The sequence below is a fragment of the Lipotes vexillifer genome, unplaced genomic scaffold, assembly GCF_000442215.2.
Source record: "Lipotes vexillifer unplaced genomic scaffold, Lipotes_vexillifer_v1.1 scaffold213, whole genome shotgun sequence".
NCBI classification, from domain to species: domain Eukaryota; kingdom Metazoa; phylum Chordata; class Mammalia; order Artiodactyla; family Lipotidae; genus Lipotes; species Lipotes vexillifer.
The window spans coordinates 2,582,942-2,599,265 of NW_006780610.1; the positions used below are offsets into that span (position 1 = coordinate 2,582,942).

The following is a 16,324-nucleotide window of genomic DNA, read 5'->3' on the forward strand; positions in this document are numbered from 1 at the left end:
CCCCTCTTCCCGCCGCCTCCGCGGCCCGGCGCGTCCTCGGTCCCGGGGCGGCCCACTCAGGTGCCCCCCCACCCCGCCACCACACACACACACGGGGGGCTGTGGAGCTCCGCGCGGCCGGGCAGGGGAGGGGGCCGGGAGGCCAGCCCCCGCGGGGGCGTTCCGCCGGAGCCCCGCTGGGTGGGAGGCCCCTGGCGCGTCGGGATGAAAGGCCTGGCCGGCCGCAGGGGCCGCGAGAGGCCGAGGCCCACTCCGCGGGGCGGGAGGGCTGCCCCGCTCGGGGCGGACCCACACCCGGAGCCGGGACAAAGGAGGGAGCCCGCTGGCTGGAGAGAAACCGAGCTGGGCCTGTGCGGCGGCTGGAGAACCCAGAGACACTGAACGGAAGGGAGCGAGCCAAAGACCTAGATAGATCGCAGGGCCAGACGCGGTCCGAATGAGGCCGGGGCAAGATCCAGACGGGCTGCGGGGTGAGGCCAAGGGAACACTCAGACCACAAAGAATCCCAGGAACAAAGGGTTTTCCAGAAACGGAAGAAACTGAACTCGAAATGAGAGAGCCTACCCAGCACCATGAAGTAAACCAGGCCCAGAACGAGGAGCCAGAGCCTGAGAAATGACAACTGAGGGAATGAAAACAGGATTCTGACTGCACCGTGGGGTGAATAAAAGGAGAGACAGGAGGACACACATCTTTGGGGAAAAGATGCAACAGGATTATTATACTGTGACAGCCTCAGGCACAGAAAGGCTTAGATCAAAAGGGAGAAATGTGGGAACCTGAGACTGAATCAGGACTGCTATGGAACAAAGAAAAGAATTCTGGAGCATAGCTGCTCAGGGAAGAAAAAGGGAAGCCAATTATTCTCTGTCATCAGGGAAAAGGAAAGAATGAAGAAAGGATGCTGGTAAATATGGGTAGGGATGTACTGGGGACAATTTTGAGGAGGGAGTTCCCAGTATCCTCTGATCCTGCATTCAGTTGTGTATCCTTCAGACCCAATATTCACAGACTGCATTGGGCCAAGAGCAGTGAACGAGGAACTCAGGTAAATGCAGGTGATTTTTTGCCCACATCTACCCCCATCCAGCCATTATCCTCCCCAGCCTCAACAAGCCTGTTGATTTGGGGGATGGGGGGAGCAGGTGGAAAAGTGGTTGTGGCTTAAAAGCTAGGCTAGCTGATCTCATAGTAACAGCACGCTAGCAAGTAAAAGGAGAATTCATGTGACACTGAGCAGACAAAACTGGGACTCAGGCTTCCACTTCAGTTCCCATTCTGAGATTTTTAAGAGAAGCTTCTCACCCCCAGGGCAAGGCCTGCATCTCTGTACGCTATGAGTAGTACCAAGTATTTGGTCAATGCTCAGCAAGCACATTAATAACAAGAAGAGATGATAGGGCTTCCCTGGTGGCACAGTGGTTAAGAATCCGCCTGCCAATGTAAGGGACACGGGTTCGAGCCCTGGTCCGGGAAGATCCCACATGCCAGGGAACAACTAAGCCCGTGCGCCACAACTACTGAGCATGTGCTCTAGAGCCCACGTGCCACAACTACTGAAGCTCGCGTACCTAGAGCCCGTGCTCCACAAGAAGTCACCGCAATGAGAAGCCTGTGCACCACAACAAAGAGTAGCCCCTAAAAAAAAAAAAAAAAGAGTAGTCCCTGCTCCCCGCAACTGGAGAACAGCCTGCGCACAGCAACCTAGAGAACAGCCTGCGCACAGCAACGAAGACCCAACGCAGCCCAAAATTTAAAAAAAAAGAGATGATGCTTTTCACTAATAGGCGCACGATGGTTGTTTCCACATCATACCATGATCAGAAATGGGGTGAGCAAGTCATTAATCATTAATCATATCTTTTTCCATCAAGTTTTGCTGGCCTGCCCAAGTTCTAGGCATAGAGACCATACAGGGAAAGGCCTGAAAGAGGACGGACAGGGAGGATCCTTGGGCAAATGCTCATTTCCTTCCAGTTTAGTCCTGTGTGCTCAAAAAAGCTAGTTTGCAGTTTGGCATCAGTGGCTAATGAGCTCAGTTTAAGAAAAGGAAGAGAAGAAGCTTGAGGTTTATTCTTTTTAAAATAAATAAGCTTTTAGTAGAAAATGCAGAATGAAGGAGTCGGTGATTGATGGCATAAGCACATTTTTCGTAAACAGCAGAGAATACAGAAATGCTAACTCTGAGGATCTTGACTGTATCAGTGCTGAGTCATCTGCATTTCCTATATTATTTTATACCAGTGGGGCTAGGAAGGCCCAGACACAGACACACACCTCCACCCTCACCCCCAAACAGTCATTTGCCTCCTCATTTTCATCACAGTAAATAGGAAAGTCCCTCCATCCCTTCCTGGAGCTGCTACATACACCACTTAGCAGGTTCCTCAAGAATTGTGACTGAGGTTTGCCAAAGGTGAGGCGAGACTAGGGCAGGAAGGGAGTAACAGACTGTTCTGGGAACCAGGCTTTGTTGAAGGCCTGGGGGCGATTTGGGGGAGAGGGCAAGGGGTTGAGATTACCATTAAGAAGCATGGTAATCAAGGAAGAAAGTTCTGGTTTGGGTTGTGGCTAGAAGGGCTTCTCAGACTCAAGTAGCTTTCTTGACAAGATTTGCATTTAAATGCTCCTAAGAGATTTCGAAGTAATGCATTCTTCTAATGAATGAAAAGGGGGAAGTCCACATGTTTGGCTGATGTTCCTGTTTTATGTAGAGAAAATTTTACAAGGATAGAGGAACAAAGCGGCTGCTGGGGGGGCGGTGGATGGGAAGAAGGAAGCATAGGAAGGGGAGGTTTTTGGGTTTTTCCAAGCAACAGTCTAAATTTATAGACAGACCACACAACTGGGACAGCTCTGAGGCTTTCTCCTTTTGGTCTATGATTTTCCTTTGCTCCAATGGTGAGAATGCTGTTGCATTTCTAAAGAGGCAGCAATGGGGTTAGCTGAAGGAGGCAGGGTGTACTCAGAAGGGCATCTAGTGGGAGGAAGGGGTAGTGCAAGTAAATAAAGCTCTTTTTCTCTGAGTGTCCTCCCCCACTTAAGCCTCACCAGGTGCCTCTCTCCCTGAAGCTCAACTTCTTTCAGCTCCTCCAAGGGGCTCTCTCGCCTCAGGGCCTTCCCACCTGATTTTCTCCCAGGCCAGAACCCTTCACTGCTCTCCTCTTTGGGCCTGGCTCACTCCTACTCAGGCCTCTGCTGAAAATCCCGCAGGGAAGCCTGCCTTCATTCCCCAGATTAGTAGGCCCTCCTGCCTCTCTACTCCCCTTTGGTAATAACCAAAGTTATTTGGTTTGTTATAGGTTCAGTGTCTTTCATCCTTACTAAATCACTAGCTCCCTGAGGGCTGCGGCTGTTGTGTGTCTTGTTTACCACAGGGTCCTTAGCATTGAGCAAATGACCTGGCACTCATTAAATATTTGTTTTAACTTTTGATTAAATGCATGAACCACTGAACCAGATGATCCTAAAATACTCAGCTGCCCGTAGCTTCTGACTAGCTAGAAGGCTAGCGTATTTAAGAAGAGACTATGCTTCTCTCATAGCTTCCCTTATCTCTGCCTGGCATTCAAAGTCCTCCATATTTTGACATCTACCTTCCTTTACAGTCTGATCTCCCCTTATACCCTCACATTCAGCATCTTCCCCTGTAATCAAAACTCGGAGCCTTTGCCTGGAATGTCCTCCACCCTCAACTCCACCTACTGAACCCCTATGCATCTTGAAAGCTCACCTGAAACGACTTGAAGTTATTTTTAGTCAATCCAGGTAGAAGAGGCTCTTCTCCTCAAAATCCCAACTGCAGTTTCTTTCCCCTATTCCTCGGGCAACCACACGCACTGTGCATGTCTGCATCGCTGCCTCCTTAACCTCCTGGTTCATAAGCTCTTTGAGGCGCAGGCATCTATTTCACCTTCTTCATCACAGGGCCTAACACAATGCTTTGCACCTAGTGGGTGTTCAGTAAATATTTGCTGAAGGCGTGGATGCCTCGCTGGAGACATACGGAGATGGGGGTGTGAGCTAGATCTGCGAGTCAAGACAGTTGAGAGTCCAACATACTGTCCACTCAGTGGCCAAGAGCTGACGGCATTTCACGTGCAGGGAGGAAAGAGGGAAGTGCAAAATCATTTCTCCTGTTACTGCTCCTCTTCCAATCTCTGGAAGGTTTACTGCTAGCAATTCTTCAGCTTGACTCATGGTGCATTAATTTACATGTGTTAATTGATGCTTTATAAATAAATTCTTTGCTAGTAGGGTGTGTGTGTGTGTGTGTGTGTGTGTGTGTGTGTGTGTGTTTTCTCTGTTCCTCTTTGAAGGGGTTAGCTGTCTCCTGTGCCCTAATAGTAGCTGGAGCCAGACAGCCAGACACTGAAGGGGCTGCCCCAAGCTCTATCCTTTGGCCAGCTCTTGGGAGAAAATCTAGTTCTAGGCTCAGAAGACCCGTCTCCAGGTTCAGCCCCACCATCCTTTTAGACACCAGCTTTAGCCAATCCCAGCCAAAGCTCCTTTTCGGCCCAGACCCTGGAAACGCTTGCTAAACTTTGCCTCAAGTTCCCAAATCTGCTCTGGGGTAGGAAGGCTTTGCCTACTATCATGCTGCCCTCTTCTGTTCAGAAAGTGAAAAACTGCTAATTTAAGAGGCCGGGATGGTGCCAGCCACCCAGGAAGACAAGATCCCAGGCACCGGGCAGCCCATCACCCCGTCACCATAGCAACCTTCAAAATGGTTACTCAGCCATCTGGGTTACCATAGCAACTGGCCAAGTCTCTCCACCTCAGCCTCTCCCTGGGCCTTCTCCCCTGGCTTGTCAGAGCCAATGCCAAAGTCTCTTCCCTCTTTACTGGGGGAAATGAGTAGAAGCTGGACCCCTGATAGGCAGCTGTCCCAAAGGGGCGTGGAACACCTTGCCCGCCCTCGGCTTCCCGAGGCTTAGTGGAGAAAATGGGTGTTAAGGCACTCTCTGAACCCTGAAGTGGCACACAGATGTTAGCTGTCATTAAACCACTGTTCCTTGTAATGGGGAAGGCAGTGGGTTGCCCTAGGCAGAGCTAGTGCCATTCCCAGCTTGGTCCCCTCACTGGCTGGGAGACCTTGAGCAAGTTACCCAACTCTCTGGGTTTCTGTTTCCTCGACTCCAGCATGTCGGCCTCCTAAAGTTATTTTGAGGATTAGGTCAAACATAGCATGTAAGATCCTAAGCACAAAGCCCAGCATTTGGAACATATCAATAGTAGCTGGAAAAGGTACTGGCCCCTCGCCTATCTCCCAGTCTCTGTGAATATAACTGTTCCATTTTCCCTTTTTAAGGAATCAGGCCAACCTGAGCCCTATTTGCTCAACTGCACCCAACCTCCCTTCCTGCTCTGGGGCAGGGGAGGGCCTCATCCTGTGTGGGGCCTCCCGAGTTCCTACCAAACAGGGCCATGGGCAGTCTGTACCCTTTGGGGAATTGGGAGCTTCCCCAGATTAGGAGCTGTGGCTCGTGACCTACGAAGCTCCCTCCAGTTAACACAACATCTCCCCAACCAGTACTCCCTCAGGAACAGTTCACCAGCAACAGGGCAGGCCTGGGGCATAGGCCCCTCCCACAAGAACAAAATTCCTTCCCTCTATGATTTAAAAGACTTCACTCCTACTGCATCTCAACTTCAGTCTCTCAAGACAGAATCCTGAAAATCTATGTTAGGGGTACTTTCCTCAAGTACATTGGCAGGGCGCTGATTCAAACCCAGGGTCTGCGGATTTGAAGTGTTTTAGGCAAAACAGACAGACACATTCCTCAGAAACCAAGTTCACTCACAGAACCAGGTATGCTCCAGCCTAGCTCTGTGTTTCTGGGAGCAGGGCATGAACCTCAAGCTGGAAGGAACGGAGGATCAGACAAACGACACTGAAACGCCCCTGGGCCAGGAGACAGGATCCCTCCTGATATTTCTGCGAAATGGTTCAGTGGAACTTGACCAGACTTCAGATAGAACTACTGAGCACATAAACTGATATATTTCCTACTGGGGGAAAGTCAATATAATATCAGAGTTTTAAAGTGTGGGAGGTGAAAGTATGTGATTTCTGGAACTTCCAGCCATGTAACTGGGGAGGCAGAATTGGGGTGTGTGTATGAAATAAGACTAGCCATGAATTGATAACTCTTGAATCTGGATGATTGATAGGGGTTCATTGTATTCTCACTACTTTAGTACATGTTTAAAGTGTTCTGAAGAAAGCTGGGAACTTGGAGTTAGGCCAACCTGAACCCCAGCAATGAACAATTCCAAAGGGCACATGCCCGTGTTGTGTTTCAGGGGACGCTGTGCACATTCAGCAATGCTGCATCCCAGCTCCACTACTGGCCAAGTGTATGAGCTCAAACAAGTTCCTTAACTTTCCTCTCTGTAAACAGGGAGAATAGCACCTACTTCCCAAGGTTCCATGAGTTTTAACGATATATGGAAAATGCCTGGCACACATCTCAGACTCAATACACAGGAGCTTTTCCAAGTACTATTTACTAGGGGATCCCAGCTGGCATCGGCTCTCAGGAGCTCCTGGACTGAGTCCAGAGTTCAACTCCCCAGACTAACCTCTGGATTCTTTAACTCCTAACTCCCACCAGCTGTTCTCTCTTCATTTCCCTTCCTTCCTTTCTATTGAGGCCAAAGAAAGGAGAGCATGAATAGAAACAAGCAACAGAGACATGCCCTCTCTTTTCAGACTGTCCTGACAAATTCCTATTTCTTTTCCAAGTCCCAGATCAAATGCCATCATTGCTCTAAGCTAGGAGGCAGGGCAGAAGTAGGAGGAAGCCCTTCCCTCTCAGAACGTCCTCACAACTCTGGGCTTACAATGTGCACAGCTCATGTCACATCCTAGCTGCCTTTACAGGTGGGAGCTGCGTTCTGAATCCCAGTCTGAGCCTAGCACAAAGCAGTCCTAGGAATATGTGTTAAATGAACATGTGCATGATCAATGAATGAGCAAAGAAATGAATCAATGCAGTCATAAATTAGTGAACAAGTGTATGAGTGAATGAATGATATTAATGAGAATAGCTAACACGTATCAAGTCTGACTGCATAGCAGGCATGGGCCAGGCCCCTCACTCCCACTATCTCATTTAACCCACTCTGCAAGACCTGGCGGTGGCACTCGTGCTCCCCCATTTTACCCGTGAGAAAGTGAGGCTCAGTGAGGTTAGTAACTTCTCAGGGTCACCCAACTGATGAAGTGATGGAACTGGGACTCCAGCTGACTCCCAAAGCCATTCCCTGGAGTGAATGAATGGAAGATTTAAGAGGGAATGAGAAGGGAAGAGGATGCCTAGAGACACACCCACTGAGGCTCCAGGCAGAATCCTCCCCTTGACCACAAGGCAAAAGCCCAGTACCTTCTGGGGTAGGGGTGGGACACAGCTGAGAACAGAAACTTCAGCCCATAATCACTCTTTAAGTTACAGGGGCTTCCAGACCTTCTTTGCAGCAGCATCCTAAGTCGGGGCGGAGATTCAAGCCAGGGGCACCAGTTCTGCTTCTGCAGGAGAGCCAAGGCAGAGCCAGGAAGCTGGCTGGCTTCTACCCGACAGGTGGCACAGGCAGACCAGGGGCCAAATCACAGCAGGTCCTAGCCACAGCAACTGGCCAGGCACAGGATAGCACTTTGGTGATGATGGGTTCTTAACATCCACACCCAGGTGTGTTCACACACCTTTCCCCAGGAGGAGGACTGCTGGAATAAAAGACAAGTGCAGCCCCAGATCCTGCTGCACTGACAGCGCCTCTGGAGGCATCAAGTCTGTAACCCCATGGTGCTGAGAAATGACAGCTTTCCACAGCCCCCAAATTAACCCATTCTTCCTCCGCATTCCTAACCTCAGTCCTAGGCTGCTCCAGAACAGAAAGGCGTGAGTCAGACTGACATTCCAAACCTGTCTTTGTGTCACCGGGGAAGTCACTAGAAAAGCATGATGGGAATCCAGTGGCATAAAGACGGCACCTTGCAATGTGACAACCACCTTCCCTGACTAGCTGCGGCCCCACAGGGACCCTGAGCCTCAGAAAAAGGATAGCTTGGCTGTCTTTTCTGCTGCCTGCACAGAATTCTGCCCACGTGGTCATTTTCCATCCCTGCAGCTAATGTGACCCACATTTACTTTCAAAGAGCTGGAGCCGAGGCGGTGGTGTGTAGCTGCAATCCATTCTGCCCCACTTTCAGGGACTCTCTCCTGTTCATCTCTCCTGCTACTGAAACGGAGCTCCAGGACAGGGTCAGGGATATTGCCAGGAAGAAGTAGAGAAGCTAGAAAGGAGGAGGAGCCTTGGGCTCGGGAGTAGGGATTCCCAATAGAATTGCTTTTAGGGCTCCATTTTCCACCCCTGCATCCCCTTTTTCCCATAATGGCTTTGCCAGAAACACACACACACACACACACACACACACACACACACACACACACACACTTCCATCTGCTCTCTGACAAAGCCCTGGAGTGAACAAAAGAAAGGGACAGGACTAAGAGGCCTGGGGCCACTTCCTCGCTCACCTAGGAAACTACTGGCTTCCTGGAGTCCCCACTGCCTCTTCTAGTTGCCCAGGGAAGATACAAAGAGTGACACACTAAGTGCAGTAATAGACATGTTAACCCATGTTTGTCTAGTATGTTCTGACTTTCATCCAATGATCATTCGAAGCAGATGTCATTATCTCCCCTTTACAGATAAGGAAACCGAAGCCCTAAGAAGTGAAGTCATTTGCCCAAGTTTTCTGACTCCAGATCCACTTGTCTTCACAGTGCCTGGCACATAGCTGGGGCTAAACCCACTTTTTAAACTGAATGAATGAATGAATGAACAAGCAGAGAGGCGCCTTCTGAGAGCTTCCATCTTGGAGGAGAGACACATGGGCACAGAGGATTAGGCTCCTTCCTCTGACCAGGCACAAGCTCTTAAGGCTATCTCCCCAGGAGTGAGCCCTTGAGTGACTCCAGCAGCTGAGCTTAGGCTCTGAAAGCAGGAGCAAACACCAGCATCCGAGCTGCATTTCACAGCCCTCCCTGAGCCTCTAGCTTCTAGAGCCCACGCTTTCAGAGTGAGATCCTGAGGCAACACCATGAAGGATGAGATGGGCCTCCTGACTACAGCGAGCTCTCACCAGCGAGATCTGGAGGGGGAAACATACATGGAAACAATGAACTTTAATATAAGGCCAGCTGAAACAAGGGCTGGGTAGAGATACGATTGCTGTCTGACTGGAGAGATCAGGGAAGGCTTCCTGGAGGAGACCACGTTGAAGCAAATGTTGAGGATGACTTCACCAGCACCTGCTGAGAGGTTCCCAAAAACAAATCCTATAGATTTCTACTGTTTCACCGGGAGGCCAGTCCTTAGCCCTGAGTCCCCATGCTCCCTTCTTTCACGATACATACAGGAATGTAATTATTCTGTCCCTTCTGTCCTCTTATTCATGAAGAAGGGATCACATCTTCAGTCATCCTTAAATATAAATGCCAAGAACAGGGAGGGTCCTGAATATGTGAATGTTAAGATGGTTGAATACCTGATTGATAGGTAGATAAAGAATCCTTCCTGCACCCAGCCCTGCCCAAACAGGGTCCCTTCCTCCAGATACTTTACTGCCATCTGCAGGAAATTTGCCACACTACAAATCTACAATGACAAAAGTATGAATGGTGCCCCCTAGAGTCGTGCAGTGTACAACCATGTGACATGGTCCTGCACTCCTGTTTTTTCCCCCCACTCCTCATAAGCCCCAAGGGATACAGCCTTCTCGCCTCTCCCCTGTTCTACGCTATGGGGTTGTGTTCCTTGCTCAAGTACCCTCCTCATCTCCCAGCTTCCTATCACCCCGCCACCCCAGCAATGAATAAGGATATTTCTATTGCTATTCAATAACCCAGAGAAAAGGGCTTCGAAGAGTCAGTTTACTAGATCTTTGTCTCTGCTTTTCTCTATAGGTCAGGATCCTGAGGCCTCTCCCAGAAGTGACCAGAATGACTCTCTGGTGAGTCTGGAGACCAAGGCAGCTATTTAGACTGTCTCCTGCAGAAGTTTCCGGCTGGCCTGGTTGCCAGGTATTGCCTAAGGGAATGGAAATAGCAATGTACCCGGAGTTAGAAGATCTGGGTCTACCGGTCCTGTATGACTATAGGCAAGTCCCTTAAACGCTTTGGGCCTCAGATCCTAACATGTGTCCCACCTAATGCACTGTTACTGTGAAATCTCTGTGATCAACAGAAACAAGGTTTTCTCGTTAATGACTATTATTCCACTTCAATGTGGCCGGGCTTAAGGAGTTGAGAATAGGGCTAGCAAGGACGAGAGAAAGAAAAAATGGAGGGAAAGGATGAGGATGGGAAGAATAGGGTTACATCATGCGTGGGGCCCCTAGAACCTGTTCTGACTTTGTAGACTGAGATCCGCAGTTTTCCCGGCCCTGACATACCTCTCCATCTGACACGTGTGATCAGCAGAGGTCCCCCATCCGGCCTCTCCAGCATAGGGGAGGCCCTGAGACCAGCGCAGGACACCGAATGGGGCCAGGGAAGGGGGCGGTCTGTGTATTTGGTGAGACTGATTCAGACACCCCTGCTTGGCTTCAGAACCCAGGCCCACGGGGAGGAGAAAACTGCACAGGCCACAGCTGGCTTCCAGGATGAGACTGACTTCATTTCCTCCCAGAATGTAAGTTCTAACTTCAGAGAGCTTCAGCGCACATAGGGACTCCCAGACGTGCCCTTCCTGCACCTCACAGGAAGCAATCCCCGAAGAAGGAAGGCCGTCTTTTTAATTACTCTGGTAGAACCCCCATGATGTTCTAAATCACAGGAAGATCTCAGCCAGGCCCTGAAGTAGCAGTCCCGCCTCTTCTCTGCTGCCTCTCTTCTCTCCTGCTAACGAAACGCGCCCAACTGTAGCGCACGAGTTATTTTTAACCATGGCAGTCTCCCCGTTTTCAGCCTCACTGGCCCAGCCCCCTTCTCAAGACAGTTATGTGGCAGTGTTAGGACGTAAAGAAGATAAGCCACGGATGCTGGAAACAGCACAGCAACCCCCCATCCCTTTGCTCAGTGGACCCAGCAGCGTTCTGAGGGATTAAGCCCCCTTGGGTCCACTCCATTTCTGTTCTAGACTCGGAATGTTAAACAGCAGGCAAATCATCCCTTGGGGTTCTTCAGAGAAGACTGGAAGGGGAATTCATCACAAAGGGATCTATAAGTACAGTCATCCCTCGGTATGTGCGGGGGGATTGGTTCCAGAACCCCAGCAGATACCAAAATCCACGGATGCTCAAGTCCCTTATATACAAATTGATGTAATATAGTTGATCCTCCATATCTGCGGGTTCCACATCTATGGATACGGAAGGCCCACTGTGTTCATGTGTGATGGAGGATGCGGCTGCAGGGTGTGAGGGAGAGAGAAGGAGGCCTCCACTCTGCTGCCTTCAGGAGAATGAGGGGTTTGTGTGTCCAGAGGCCCCTCAGTGGGGCCCCTTCAAGGCTGGAGACAAATAAAGCCCTTCCTGCATCGTAGGGACAGCTCTGAAACTCTATTGACTGGCTGATGCCATAGGCCCAAAGGTCTCGAGAAGGACTAAAGAGTCCTTCCTCAAGGGCGTCCTATTGCCCACAGAAGGGGTTCAACCTCTCCAGCCTGTCTTCCAGGTCTCCTCCCTTGAAGCTCACCCCCTCTCAAATCCTTTCCTGATTACTTGAGCCCACATAGCCCTCTCCCCGCCTAGCTTTCCACTACAGCCCACTGCCTGTTCCTGGATCACAATCGGTCACATATTGTCCTCTAAGCACTCCTTGCATTCATTCATTCAATACTGGTTGATCTCCAACATGCATAAGGCCCTGTGAAAGGAGCTGGGGGTAAAAACATAAACAAGACATGGTCTGGAATTGCTTACAGTCCTAAGGGAGTGACGGGCAACCCGTGGGATGACTGCTATGCTGTACCAGGGAACAGAGGAGAGAAAAGTATGAAATGAGAGCGGAGGAGGGAGCCCTGGATACCTCAGTGGGTAATAGGGAGAGGGGAGGCGGCCCTTACAACAGGAGGAGGGGCTCCCGGCACCTCGCAGAGAAGAAAGTTCAGGCATGGAGGCCTGATCCTGCAGGAGGCACGCCTGTGGGAGCTGAGGTACAGCTCAATGTGGCAGGGTGCCTGGAAGTAGGGCTGATTTTGATGGGTGTTTATGCCATAGCCTTTATTCCACAGGGATGAAAGGCCAAAGAAGGTGTGTAAGCAGCTGAGTAACAGGATCAGGTCTGCATTTTTGAACAAAATACTCTGTCAGTCATGTGGAGGAAGCGGGGCAAGACCGGAAGGAAGAGAACTATTGGATGGAGGTTGGAAGGTCCAGGTGAGAGATGACAAAGTGGAGGCAGGCAGGGTGCCTTGTTTGAGGGACACAAAGGAGGTAGCAGGACAGGCCTTGGTGATGGACTGAAAGTGGGTGATGTCACTGAATTCACTACAGGCGCTGCTTTGTCGGTCTTTCTGTCTGCACTCTGGCACCAGCACCTGCTGAGATGCTGAACACAACCCACGGAGGCAGCTCTGGATGCCTCTGGTAGAAGCAGCAGAGAGAGCACTTCCCCCTTACAGAGCCAAGAGCCGTGCGAAGAGCTTTACATACATTATCTCATCTAATCCTCAAAACGGCCCTGCACAGGAAGCATTCTCAAGATGAGGAAGGTGAGGCTTAGGCAGGGTGAGAGACTTGCCCACAATCACACAGCTGGTCGGTGGCAGGGCCACAATCCAGCACCTCCCCTCTCTGACTCCAAAGTCTGGGCTTGTGACCACTGCACTGCACTGCTCTGCTGTTTGGCAAAGGGGCAGCAGCCACAGCCCTTGCCCTGCAGAAAGAGTAAACATGGACCACATTTTTAGAAGGCAATGTGCATGAAACTGCCTTCTCCAAGGACTTTATTCCAAGGAAATAACTCAGTGGAAGTCAAGTATTGTTATTCATAAAGATGTTCGCTGTAGCATTGTCCATTGTGGCAAAAAAAAAAAAAGTGAAAAATGAGTAGGATTTTTTAAATCATGAAATATTACACAGCCTTTAAAAATGGTAACTATAAAGCCTAAGATGTAACATGGAAAATCTTCGATGTAGGAGTTGTTAAGTGAAAAAAGTCAGATCCAGAATGGTACATGAGCCATGAAGGCGACTACACGGAAAATATAACTGCATGTGGACAAAGACAGGGAAGATAAAAAAAGGAAAATGGGGCTGGCTTTAGCACACAGGCATTAGAAGTGGCAGACTTTCCTCTTTCAAATTTTTCTTTAATGTCTTTTCATCATCTTTTCAGTAGTAATAATACCAAATTGGACTCCAGCTGTCAGAGAGCCCAGGGAGGGCCCCTCCACACCCCCACCCCCATCCAGCACACCCTTGGTCTCCAGCTCACTCGGGGTCTCTCTTACCAGCGACTCTGACCACAGCACGCTCCGCAGGATCCAGCACCGAGTCCTGGCTTTTCCGCTTTTTCTGTTCATGCAGTGGCAGGTTCCAGGGTAAGGTGTCCCCTGGGGGGCAGGGAGACAGGCTCCCTGACCGCTCACTCCTGTAAGACCGCTCGCTCCGACATGACCGCTCGCTCCGGCATGACCGCTCACTGAGCGTTTCTTCATCTGAGGAAGACATGGCCCAGGCAGGGGCTGCAGCAGAAGGGCCTAGGGTCCAGGGAGAAGTGATCTGTAGGGGAGAGGAGTGCATGTGAACAGACCGAAGGGGTCACAAAAGGAACACTGGTACTTGGGAAGTGGAGGTTCTAGTCCTGGTTCTGCCACTGACTTTATTTCTTTACCTCTCTGAACCTCAGTTTCCTTACCTGGAAAATAGGGATAATTATACTATATGACAAAACTAACTCATGGGGTTTGGGGGAAATCACGTGAAGTAATATATGTGAAGGTGCCTATAAATCTTAAAACACTATGTAAAAGTTAGCTCCTATTAGGGACTTCCCTGGCAGTCCAGGTGTTAAGACTCCACGCTTCCACTGCAGGGGGCACGGGTTCGATCCCTGGTCGGGGAACTAAAATCCCACATGCCGCAAGCCTCCCCCCGCCACCAAAAAAGTTAGCTATTAGTAACCACTATTTTTGTTACTTAGTACTTGTGGAGGATTAAGCTTTCAAGTCTTACAGATAGATATGGATTCAAATTCTACCCCATCATTTACTAGCTGTGTGACCCTGGGGAAGCCATTTAACGTCTTTGAGCCTCAGCATCCTCATCTATAAAATGGGAATGTAATAGCACCTATCTCACAGGGTTGTTTGCAAGGAATATATGAGATCATGCAGGTAAAGTGCTTAACAGAGCCCGGTGTCCAATAAGCACTCAGCAAACAGCATCTATTATTACATTCCTGTTCTACTTACCTCCTAGGAATGTTATAAGGATAAAATGGGCAACAGATGGGAAGTATTTTCAAAAAGCTAAAGCACAGTCTCAGTGGTAGGCATGCAATAAAGCATGATTTAGAATAGGTAGAAATTCTTGATTTCTCCTGTACTGTCTCTGGCAAAAGACAGAGATTAGAAAAAGCACTAAACTTGCAGTAAGACAGACCTGGATATAGCTTCCGGTTTGGCCACTAAAAATTGGTGTGATCTGGGGCAAGTCATTTCACTTCTCGGAGACTCAGTTTCTCCATCTGCAAAATGGGGTAATATTTCAACTTCTAAGTTGACGTTTTAAGAACACAGCAGAATGCAAATATAAAACACTGGCTGGTGCCATGCGTGGCACAAAACAGGCATTAGATAAAATGTTCATTTGCCTATTCTATTCCAGGAGCTGTTGTGGAAGTAAGTGGCACAGCCCACCACCCCAACAGCCTCGTCAGAGCCCCCCGATGGCGCATGCCTGCAGCTACCAGCCTCCCTGCAAGCCCCAAATCCAGCCCAAGTAACCAACTCTCACTTTGGCTCCAGGGTCCAGGGAGGGCAGGAGACTATCGCCTTTCCCTTATGGGGAATACCTGCACACAGGGCTGTGTGGAGACAGGGAGGTGGCCTAAATGGCCGGACACCATGGGTCTCTGGGCACAGCCCCTCCTGGATTCTGGGAATCTCAGCCTGGAGGCAGCAAGGGTCAGAAACACCTCCTGGGTCACTGGCATATCCCTACCATAGGCACAGAGTGAGGAGAGATAACAAAAGAAACATCCAACGGTGCAGAAGGCTTCTAAGCAGCCTCCAGCAGGCCGAACAGCACTGCCAGGGCACCTCCTGTGCCAGCAGCATTTGGGCCTTCTTCCCGTGCAAGATCAAGAAGGAATCCAGCCCCAGAAGGCAGAAAGGAAAGGACCCAGGTCCTGGCACAGCTTTGCCTTTTATCCTAGCATGTAACCCCATTACCTTCTGGTGCCTGCCTCCCACTTTGTATAGCCTAGTCAGGTGCATGAATGAATGCCCCCATCGCAGGGAAATTCAGCCCGGGCTTCCACCCCTACCCTCAGCGCGGGGCAGGAAAACGCCTCTCCTCTCAGACCACCTGCTCCCTCCCCGAGACGCCCATTTTACTACAAAGGCCCGCTCAGCCAAGGCCTCCTGCCTGTGAACCCGTCCTTCCTCGGCTCGACCCAGGTCAGTCTCCGGACCCTCACAAACACCTGTTTGACCTCGGGGCTGCCGCCCCACCCCTAGGTCACCTGAGCCACTCCATCAATTCCCGATTTACTGGAGCGCGTGCCCACGCCCCCAACCCGTTCCGAAGGTCGCAGGCCAGGCCGGCGACGGGCACCTCACCTGGAGCTCTCCGGTGGCGGGCCTCCCTCCCTCTCGCCCCTAGTCCCTTTCCCCACGGTAGGGGAGGGGTGCGCCAGGAGCCAGGGGCGACGCGGGTGGGTCCGCGTGCCCGCTGCGCGCGGCTGACAAAGAGCGGGGCCGCGCCATGCGGATGCGCGACCAGGGACCCAACAGGCGCCTGGGCCAGCTGCCGAGACCTGGGACAGTGAAGCCACCTTCCCCGCCCGCTCCTGCCCGTCCCCGCAGGTCTCTCGCCCGGCCCCGGAGGGCTCGGTGTCCCATTTTCCCGGAGAACACGCCTCCCCTTGGCCCGGGCAGCGCCCGCCTAGGGAAACCCTGGGTCCGCGCGCTCGGCGTTGCCCGCCGCCGGGACTGCAGGTGCGAGGCCCGGACGGCCACGATGCCTGTGCCGGTCAACCCGCCCTCCCGCTGCGGCCCGCTACCCGGGCTCGGGCGCGGCCGCCCCGCCAAATCAGGCACCGCGCCCGGCCGCCGCCGCGCACCGCGTGCAGCCGGGCGGGGAGCCTGC

At 51.1% G+C, this 16,324-nt stretch overlaps 1 protein-coding gene across 1 annotated transcript in view; it reads right to left on the minus strand.

The window, feature by feature from the left end:
• The window catches only part of MACF1 (microtubule actin crosslinking factor 1), a 350,964-nt gene extending 337,238 nt beyond the window's left edge, over positions 1-13,726 (minus strand). The window contains exon 1 of the mRNA XM_007453778.1: positions 13,462-13,726. Coding sequence (XP_007453840.1) covers positions 13,462-13,681 — 220 coding nt within the window. The 5' untranslated portion in view covers positions 13,682-13,726. The remainder of the gene's footprint in view (positions 1-13,461) is intronic.
• Positions 13,727-16,324: the final 2,598 nt, after the last annotated feature.